General features: G+C 36.9%; 1 protein-coding gene across 2 annotated transcripts; it reads right to left on the bottom strand.

Annotated features, from left to right (window-relative positions):
- Positions 1 to 5,949: 5,949 nt before the first annotated feature.
- Positions 5,950 to 10,464, bottom strand: LOC110312134 (vomeronasal type-1 receptor 4-like). 2 transcript variants are annotated; one of them, XM_021185680.2, is made up of 3 exons: positions 10,116 to 10,464; positions 8,817 to 8,885; positions 5,950 to 7,669 (listed from the first exon to the last, which is right to left on the bottom strand). In XM_021185680.2, the coding sequence occupies exon 3, from the start codon at positions 7,402 to 7,404 to the stop codon at positions 6,469 to 6,471; it is 936 nt and encodes a 311-aa protein (XP_021041339.1). In that variant the 5' UTR covers positions 7,405 to 7,669; positions 8,817 to 8,885; positions 10,116 to 10,464; the 3' UTR covers positions 5,950 to 6,468. The 2 variants fall into 2 exon arrangements, 1 of the variants encoding a protein (XP_021041339.1); XR_015045871.1 differs by having other exon boundaries at positions 6,943 to 7,207.
- Between the last annotated feature and the right edge of the window lie 290 nt (positions 10,465 to 10,754).

Raw genomic sequence — 10,754 nt, 5'->3', positions numbered from 1 at the left:
CCTAAGGAAATCCAAAAAATCATCAGATCCTACCTCAAAAGGCACTACACTCAACAAAACTAGAAAGCCTGGATAAAATGAACAATTTTCTAGACAGATACCAGGTGCCAAAACTAAATCAGGATCACTTTAATGATCTAAACATACTCATATACCCTAAAGAAATAGAAGTAGTCATTAATAGTCTCCCAACCAAAAAAAAAAAAAAAAAATTCCAGGACCAGTTGGCTTTAGTGCAGAGTTCTACCAGACCTTCAGAGAAGACCTAATTCCATTTCTCCTCAAACTATTCTTAAAATAGAAACAGAAGGTACTCTACCCAATTCATTCTATGAAGCCACAATTACTCTGATACCTAAACCACACAAAGATCCAACAAAGAAAGAGAACTTCAGACCAATTTTACTTATGAATATTGATATAAAAAAATTAATAAAATTCTTGGTAACCGAAAACAAGAACACATCAAAACTATCATTGATCATGATCAAGTAGGCTTCATCCCAGGGATGTAGGGATGGTTTAATATACAGAAATCCATCAACGTAACCCACTATATAAACAAACTCAAAGACAAAACCACATGATCATCTCTTTAGATGCGGAGAAAGCATTTGACAAAATCCAAAACCATTTCATGATAAAAGTCTTGGAAAGTTTAGGAATTCAAAACTCATTCCTAAACATAATAAAAGCAATATACAGAAAACCAGTAGCCAACATCAAACTAAATGGAGAGAAACTCTAAGTAATCCCACTAAAATCAGGGACTAGACTTTCTTCCTACCTATTCAATATAGTACTCAAAGTCCTAGCCAGAGCAAAAAGGAGATCAAGGGAATACACATTGGAAAGGAAGAAATCAAAACATCACTATTTGCAGATGATATGACAATATATATGTATGTGTGTGTGTGTGTGTGTGTGTGTGTGTGTGTGTGTGTATATATATATATATATATATATATATATATATATATCCCTAAAAATTCCACTGGAGAAGTCCTGAATCTGATAAACAGCTTCAGTGCAGTAGGTGGATGTAAAATTAACTCAAACAAATCAGTGGCCTTTATCTACACAAAGGATAAACAGGCTGAGAAAGAAATTAGGGGAACAACACCCTGCACAATAGACACAAATAATATAAAATACCTTAGTGTGACTCTAAACAAGGAAGTGAAATTCTGTATGATAAGAACTTCAAGTCTCTGAAGAAAGAAATCAAAGAAGATCTCAGAAGATTGGAAGATCTCCCATGCTCATGAACTGGCAGGATTAATATAGTAAAAATAAGTATCTTGCCTAAAACAGGGTATGGATTCAATGCAATCCCCATCAAATTTCCAACTCAATTCTTCACCAAGTTAGAAAGGGCAATTTGCAAATTAATCTGGAATAACAGAAAACCTAGGATAGCAAAAACTATTCTCAAGGATAAAAGATCCTCTGGAGGAAACCCCATGCCTGCCCTCAAGCTGAACTAAAGAGCAGTTGTGATTTAAAACTGCACAGTACTGGTACAGTGACAGACAAGTAGATCAATGTAATAGAATTACAGACCCAGAAATAACCCACTGAACTATGGTCACTTGATCTTTGACAAGGGAGATAAAACAATCCAGTGGAAAAAAAAGATAGCCTTTTCAACAAATGGTGCTGACTCAACTGGCAGTTATCATGTAGAAGAATGTGAATTAATCCATTCTTATCTCCTTGTACTAATGTCAAGTCTAAGTGGATCAAGGATCTCCACATAAAACCAGAGACACTGAAACTTATTGAGGAGAAAGTGGGGGAAAGCCTCGAAGATATGGACACAGGGGAAAAATTCCTGAGCAGAACAGCAATGGCCAGTGCTATAAGATCAAGAATTGACAAACGGGACCTCATAATATTGCAAAGCCTCTGTAAGGCAAAAGACACTGTCAATAAGACAAAAAGGCCACCAACAGATTGGGAAAGGATCTTTAACAATCCTAAATCTAATAGGGAACTAATATCCAATTTATAAAAAGAATACAAGGAGCTGCACTCCAGAAAATCAGCTAACCCCATTAAAAAATGGGATTCAGAGCTAAACAAAGAATTCTCAACTGAGGAATACCAAATGGCTGAGAAACACATGAAGAAATATTCAATGTTCTTATTCATCAGGGAAATACAAATCAAAACTACACTGAGATCCCACCTCACACCAGTCAGAATGGCTAAGATCAAATATTCAGGTGACAGCAGATGCTGGCAAGGATGTGATAAAGAGGAACACTTCTCCATTCCTGGTGGGATTGCAAGCTGGTACAACCACTGTGTAAATCAGTCTGGTGGTTCCTCAGATAATTGGACACAGTACTACCAGAAGATCCAGCCATACCCTCCTGGGCATATACCTCGAAGACATTCCAACTTGTAATAGGGACACATGCTCCACTATGTTCATAGTAGCCTTATTTATAACAGCCAGAAGCTGGAAAGGACCCAGATGTCCCTCAACAGAGGAATGGATACAGAAAATGTGGTACATTTACACAATAGAATACTATTCAGCAATTAAAAACAAAGAATTTATGAAATTCTGAGACAAATGAATGGATCTGGAGGATATCATCCTTAGTGAGGTAACCCAATCACAAAAGAACACACATGATTTGCACTCACTGATAAGTAGATGTTAGTCTAGAAACTTAGAATACCCAAGATACAAAAACACATGAAACTCAAGAAGATGGAAGACCAAAATGTGGATACTTCGTTCCTTCTTAGAATGGGGAACAAAATACCCATGGAAGGAGTTACAAAGTTTTGACGTGACACAGAAGCAAGGTCCATCCAAAGACTGTCCCACCCGGAGATCCATCCTATAAACTGCAACCAAACCCAGACACTATTCATATGCCAGCAAGATTTTGCTGACTGGACCCTGATATAGCTGTCTGCTGCGAGTCTCTGACAGTGCCTTGCAAATACAGAAGTAGATGCTTACAATCATCCATTGGATGGAGCACAAAGTCCCCAATGAAGAAGCCAGAGAAATACCCAGGGAACTGAAGAGGACTGAAGCCCTATAGAAGGAATATCAATATGAACTAACCAGTACCCCCAGAGCTTCTAGTAACTATACCACCAATCAAAAAAAAAAAAAAAAACCACATGGTGGAACTTGTGGCTCTAGCTATATATGTAGCAGAGGATGGCATAGTCAGTCAACGATGCGAGGAGAGTCCCTTGGTCCTGTGAAGGCTCTAGGTCCAAGTATAGGGGAATGACAGGATCAGAAATGGGAATGGGTGGTTGGGGAGCAGGAGGATTGTGGAGAGGGATAGGGGATTTTCAGAGGGGAAGCTAGGAAAGTGGATAACACTTGAAATGTAAATAAAGAAAATATCTAATAAAAAGAAAGAACAATAAAGAAGAAGCTGGACTCCTGAAAACCCAATTACCCCATTATAAAATGGGGTACAGAGCTAAACAAAGAATTCTCAACTGAAAAATCCTGAATGGCTGAGGAGCACCTAAAAAAATGTTCAATGTCCTTAATTATCAGGGAAATGCAAATCTAAACAGCCCTGAGATTCCACCTCATACCATTTAGAATGACTGCAATCAAAACTTCAGGTGACAGCAGATGCTGGCAAGGATGTGGAGAAAGAGGGACACTCCTCCATTGTTGGTGTGATTGCAAGCTGGTTCAATCACTTTGGCAATCAGTCTGGAGGTTCCTCAGAAAACTGGACTTGGCACTACCGGAAGATCCAGCCATACCCTCCTGGGCTTATATACCCAGAAGACGTTCCAACTTGTAATAGGGACACATGCTCCACTATGTTCATAGTAGCCTTATTTATAACAGCCAGAAGCTGGAAAGAACCCAGATGTCCCTCAACAGAGGAATGGATACAGAAAATGTGGTACATTTACACAATAGAGTACTACTCAGCAATTAAAAACAATGAATTTATGAAATTCTTGGGCAAATGGATGTATCTGGAGGATATCATCCTGAGTAGGTAACCCAATCACAAAAGAAGTCACTTGATATTCACTCTCTCATAAGTGGATATTAGCCTAGAAATTTGGAATACCCAAGATACAATTTGCAAAACACATGAAACTCAAGATGATGGAAGACCAAAATGTGGATACTTCGTTCTTTCTTAGAATGGGGAACAAAATACTCATGGAATGAGTTACAGAGACAAAGCTCAGAGCTAAGATGGAAGGAAGGACCATCCAGAGACCACCCCCCCCCCAGGGATCCATCCCATAATCACTCACCCAACCCAGACACTATTTTCAATGCCAGCAAGATTTTGCTGACAGGACCCTGATATAGCTGTCTCTTGTGAGGCTGTGCCAGTGCCTGGCAAATACAGAAGTGGATGCTCACAGTCATCTATTGTATGGAACACGGGGCTCCCAATGAAGGAGCTAGTTAGAGTACCCAAGGAGCTAAAGCGGTCTGCAACTCTATAGGAGGAACAACAATATGAACTAACCAGTACCTCCCAGAGCTTGTGTCTCTAGCTGCGTATGTAGCAGAGGATGGCTTAGTAGTCTGTCAATGGGAGGAGAGGCCCTTGGTCTTGGGAAAGTTATATGACACAGTAAAGGGGAATGCCAGGGCTAGGAAGCAGGTGTGTGTGAATTGAGGAGCACGGTGGAGGTAGGGGATAGGGAACCTTTGGCATAGCATTTGAAATGTAATTGAAGAAAATGACTAATAAAAAACATAAAGAAGTAACTGAGACAAACAGGAAATGCTATGTCTTCTCTTTTAAGTGTATATTAGTCATAAAATGGAGGATAACTGTGCTGCAATACACAGACCTAAGAAGCCAAACAACAAGGAGTTCCTAAGAGAACTGTTAAATCCTTCTCAAAAGTGGAAATAAAATTTATATAGTAGATGAATGGAAGGAGGGAACTGGGTGAAAGAGGAGTGGGGTTGCATAGAAAAGTAATCATGTGTAGGCAGAGCAGGAAAGAGAGAACAAAACTCTGCGGGGATAACTGGAAGGAAGCTCTATGACATGCCAGAGACTGAGGTAACGTGGAGTAATGTGGCAAGGTGCCATGGGGATGACCTTAGCTGAGAGCTACGACTCACAGCTGTGGGGAATATGGATCCTGAACTGGCCACTTACTTTTGCCAGGCAGGACTCCCAGTGGAGGAGTAAGGAGAGCAACTCACCGACCAAACAGTCAACCCAAAATGTGTCCTGCCTGCAAAATGAGCAGGGCCAAAGAGCAGAGATGGAGGGAATCGCCAACAAATGGTTGGACAAATTTGAGACCCACACAATGTGTAAGAACCTATCCCTGACACTAGAAATGTTACTGTTATGCTTGCAGGCAAGAATCAAACGTAACTATCATCTGAGAGTCTTCACCCAGCAGCTGATGAAAACAGAAGCAGAGACTCAAACACTAAATGGAGCTCACAGTCTTGTGGAAGAGGTAGTGTAAGGGTGAAAGGACTCAACGGAGACAGGAACTCCACAGAAAAACAAACAAAGTCAACTAACCAAGCCCCCTTGGATGCTCCCAGAGACTGAACCACCAAAGAGTAAGCATGAAGGAGATATAGGCCACCTGCCCACATGTAACACATAAATTTGCTTCAGTTTAGACTATGAAGCAGTCCTGTAATTATTTTTAGTGTCTGTGACAATTTGAAGTTATTTTGTAAATCTACAATCAACCATGAATGAAAGCATACAATACTTAGAAGAGAAAAGAAGATGATTACTACTTGAGAACAGAAGGTGACATGCATACCCTAATTGAGGTTATTTCTTTTTCTCAACAATTTTTCATGTGTGAAGAATACTAAACCTGTGGCAGTGGATACAAGAAGTTGATTGCATCCTTCACCTGAGAGTTTATGAGAAATATGTTTTACAAAGGTAGCTAACAAAAAATGTCACAACCTTTGTTGTAGAAGGAGATTTAAGTTTTATTTTATTGTGCAGCAAACTTATTTTATACATTGCTCTAAAAACTAACATTGTGTCTGTTTCCTAGAGTTCAATATCACAGAAATATAATAAAAAGTACAGAGAAAAATTTTGCAAAATGATTAAATATACTTAATAAACTTAATAGTAACCTATCTTCTAACAATATCCACTACTCTAGTAACTGTTTTGCTTCTTAGAAACATAATTCGTTTTTATCCTCTTTTGTTAAAACATTATGGAAAACACTTGCGGATCAATGTCTAAACTCTTCTCTTAGCCTTGAGAAAAACTACTTAAGTTTTTTGCCAAACGAACTATATGTATTGAGTAAAGGGCAACTACTTCATTCCCATTTGCTCTGCACATATAGGAGATGGTGAACACAATATATAGCCTAAACAATTATTACAGTTCCCCTAAGAAAGAAAATGGCTTTTACTATAAGGTTTTATATTGATGCTTGAAAATAAATGACTAAATTCATATAATTTACACAAATATAATAAAGTTATGTTCTTTCTGTATTTCTTATCCAGGATAAGCTGAATCTGGGCAAAGCAGTGTCAGGGGTCACAATAAAGGGTCCCAAAGTAGGAAAACACAGATGAATGATGACTGTGATGTTAATCAGCCACCAGCCAGCACCACAAAAAAGAGCAACACAAGTGTGTAAGATGGAGGAGAGAGAATAAAAGCCAATAAAGAGTGACACTAGCACCAGAATGTTCTTAGTGGCTCTTGATTCATGAGATGTTCTGGTGGGAGCATAAGTGCAATGGATATGTTGAACCCGCTGCTTGTGCCTATACAAAATGATGACCATTAAGCTCCCAGACCAGACAATAAGGATAGCAAACAAGACTTCAGGGAATACAAAAAATGTTGTAATCATTGGGCCTGAAAATTCATCATGACCTAAACTAAAGCAGTAATTTGAAGTTCTTTTATATGTTACATTATTGCTGTTCCACTTAATATATACATACATTGGTGAAATCATATTTAACCCCAAAAACAGGACCCAGCATAGGAAAATAGAAAGGCTGATGTACTTTGGAACTTTTACTTTAAGGCCATTAAGGCACGAGTCACTGGGACTGATGGTGATGGCCTGGAAGACACTCAAGAGACAGATGGTACCAATGGAAACACTTCTGCCAACTCTTTCAGTATACATAGGGAATTTGCAAACAAATACATTGAAGAACAGTTCCATCCCAAAAGTTTCCATTGTCTGTAGCACAATTCTAGAGAAAATGATGAAGAAGTTGGCTATGAACATGTTCATGAAAATCAAATCAATTTGTTTTAATGTGTGTTTATTATAATGAAGCATTAAGTAGTAAGATAGAAGACAGATATTTTTCAGAATTCCCACTGAACATTGAAGGATGAGTATTACAAACATTGCCAGATTTTTGGAATCCATCCTGTCATTAACCATAATTGCATTTTAATGACATAAAATCACTTCTCTGACCAAAATGATGTTTTAGCATTAGGCAGTGGATGATGGTTGAGGAAGAAATTTTTTGAGATGCAGCTTATGAAATCAGTGGAGACAATATTAAAAAATCCTGTTTGAAATGCAATTGCTCATCACTAATAGCTTGCAGTGAGACTGTTGCCATCATCAAGTATATGTATTTAAAGAAAGATTCCAAGTACTTTGTAAGAAATTTAATTATTAAATAGAAAGTCATGTGACTCTGGGAGAAACAATGATAATTTGGTATTAGTGATAAGAACTCTCACCTCTACATTACAAAATAAATTACTATTTATAATTTGTATTGGATAAAAAGATAAATTTGACTGTGGGCATCCACTTCTGTATTTGCCAGGCACTGGCACAGCCTCATATGAGACAGCTATAACAGGGTCCCTTCAGCAAAATCTTTCTGGCATATGCAATAGTGTCTGGGTTTGGTGGCTGATTATGGGATGGATCCCTGGGTGGGGTAGTGTCTGATTAGTCCATCCTTTCATCTTAGCTCCAAACTTTGTCTCTGTAACTCCTTTCATGGGTATTTTGTTCCCTAAACTTTATATGCCCCAGTACAGGGGAATGCCAGGGCCAAGAAGCAGGAGTAGATGAGTAGGGGAGCAGGGCGGAGGGAGGGTATAGGGAACTTTCGGGATAGCATTTGAAATGTATATAAAGAAAATATCTAATAAAAAAGATAGATTTGTCGATATTTTTAATTTAAAAATATCCCATTCATTTCCTCATCTGAACCCTAAATATTTGACATCTATACATTTTGCACAAAATTATCATCTGGTTATTAAACAAATACACATATACAAAAAGAAAAAAAAAACCAATGAATGAATCAAATGACCAAATTGAAAGTGTTCTATAGACTAGAACAAAGAGTTTACAAGAGAAAAAATAAAATTTACTAAAAATTACCTCAAACACAGTCCATTATCCTTAGCAATTATAAAAATATAAAGTAAAACAACTGAGATTTCACCTCATCCCAGTCAGAATGAATAAAGGAGCAATAAGACTATCAGCAAACACTATTCAGGATGAGGGAAAACAATCCTCATTCACCACTGATAAGAGTGCAAAATGACCAACCACTCTGGAAACCACCATGGATTATCCAAAGGGAAAGAAAAGAGTCTGTCATATAATCCAGGTATATGGCTCATTTGCATATGTCCAATGGTGTTTGTTCACATCCAAGTACTAGAGCAAGTACAGATACTTGCTCTAGTCACAAAAACAAAGATTACTGAGTTTTCTGTCAGATTGTGTCTCCTAGTAACATCTATACTCCAGGAAAGGACGGCCCTGTTTATGAACAAACTGGTCAGATCTCATGCCTTAAAATTCTGACTTACCTCTTTTCCAAAACTGATGATGTTAACATTTACTTTTTCTTTCTTGGGGCATTTACCTTGTTTCAGCAGCTATGAAGAAAGGTAGGGAAATCAAAGAATTGATTGTATGTAAGGAGGAATGAATTTGCCTCATTGAAGCATACAGAAATTCATACAATCTCACCAATATTCTTTCCAAATGTGAGTTGAAGAAGGATACCACCACCAGACTGCCAAAGTGAATTCAATGAGCCAATATGTCGTAAACCTACACAAAAAGTTCTAGATAACTAAGGAAAGTTGGGAACAAGAGAGTTACTTCCCTGAGGAAGACCACAACAATTACTTGTCCAATAGTAAAAGGTTAGCCCTAAAACACTCACACAAGTAACATCATACAGAATGAGAAAATCATGTTTAGAAAGAAATCTTTGTATACATATATATTTACAATAACAATTAGTGTAAAAAAGAAGATAAATTTGAAGGAGATTAGGAAGGAGTGTAAGTGAGTATTTGGAGGGAGGAAAAAAGGAAGGAGAAATGTTATAATTATAAAATGACCTCAAAAACAAAATGGGGAAAAAAGGAAAAAAAACACATTTAATGTGGATTAAAGAAAGCAGGAATGTCCTCTGTTTTTATTAAATCCACTATCTGGACTTGTCATGCAGCAGCACAAATGTTAAGTAGAAGTGGTGTAAAATATCAGTTCTTGCTAAAGATTGGGATATGCAAGCATCTTGCAAGAACATAAAGGTAATCAGAATGCTGTAAAGATTTTAGAATATTAGAATCTATGAGTAATTATGATGAGTATAAATCTGTACTGTTTAGACTATTTCTAAAATAACAAGTTTCATAATACATGTACTAGTAATATCTTTACCTGAATATCTCTCTCCATTTCTTAGTCTACATGTTTCACAGTAGGTGGGTTTTACTTTTAAAATTTCATGAGCTGAGCATATATGAAACCTATATGTCTCTTTGTTGTAAAATCACTTATCATATACACAGAAGGTACACTGTAGGTAACGTTTCTTGAATGTGAGTAAAGTGCTGCTTGTATTTTTACAAAACAAGAGTCAAGGTATAACAGAACCAGATAATGATCCTAACAAGAAACATTCATGAATATTAATAAAGTGCATATTGTGAGCTCATTGCAATGGTCATGCAACACTAATAATGACTCTTTCTTGTACATTATTATATAGTTTAATAATAACAAAAATCATAAAAAAGAAATTCAGGCCATATAAAGCCTAAGGGAACAGTGGAAATGACAGGATTTTGAGGTTTATATGTTGTACTTACTTTTATTTAGTCTCTGGCTTGCTTAGAAGACTGGTATACTCACAGACAGATAAAGCTTTTAAATTCCCCATGTCAGATTTGTAAGAATAGAAATATTCACTGAAAAATATATGTTTCAACTTCAAAGTTTCTTAGACCTTGAGGGTACCTCAAAATCACATGAGAAGAAAGTGGAAAGCACCCACTTTGAGTATGTGTTCATTTCAGCAAGACTTATACAAAAGTTGAAGTAATGCAAACATTACTATCAATACTGCAAATGATGGTATGTAAATCATAATGAGTTCCATTCGTTTTCTTCATTTGCAGATAGATTATAGTTCACATAAGTGACTCCTTGCATTGCTCCAGAAAACTCCTAAAATGAAAAAAAAAAAACATTTTCACTAAAGAAGCTGGGTTTAAAATTAATTTACAAAATTAAGTAGACTTAATATATACAGGTATCAAATGGACTGAGAAAAAGTTAATGAAAGAATATTTTCATAATAGTCTCAACAAAAAGAAAATGTTTGAGTTAGCATCAAGTGTAAGGCATATATGGATTAAAAACTGCAAGTCTTTAAAGACAAAAACTATAAGTCTTTAAAGACAGAAATTGAAGATTAAAAGATGGAAAGTCCTTCATGCTCATGGATT

The sequence above is a fragment of the Mus caroli genome, unplaced genomic scaffold (genome assembly GCF_978045245.1).
Source record: "Mus caroli unplaced genomic scaffold, Mus_caroli_1 scaffold_18, whole genome shotgun sequence".
Taxonomy (NCBI): Eukaryota; Metazoa; Chordata; class Mammalia; order Rodentia; family Muridae; genus Mus; species Mus caroli.
This window is presented reverse-complemented; position numbering and strand designations above follow the sequence as displayed.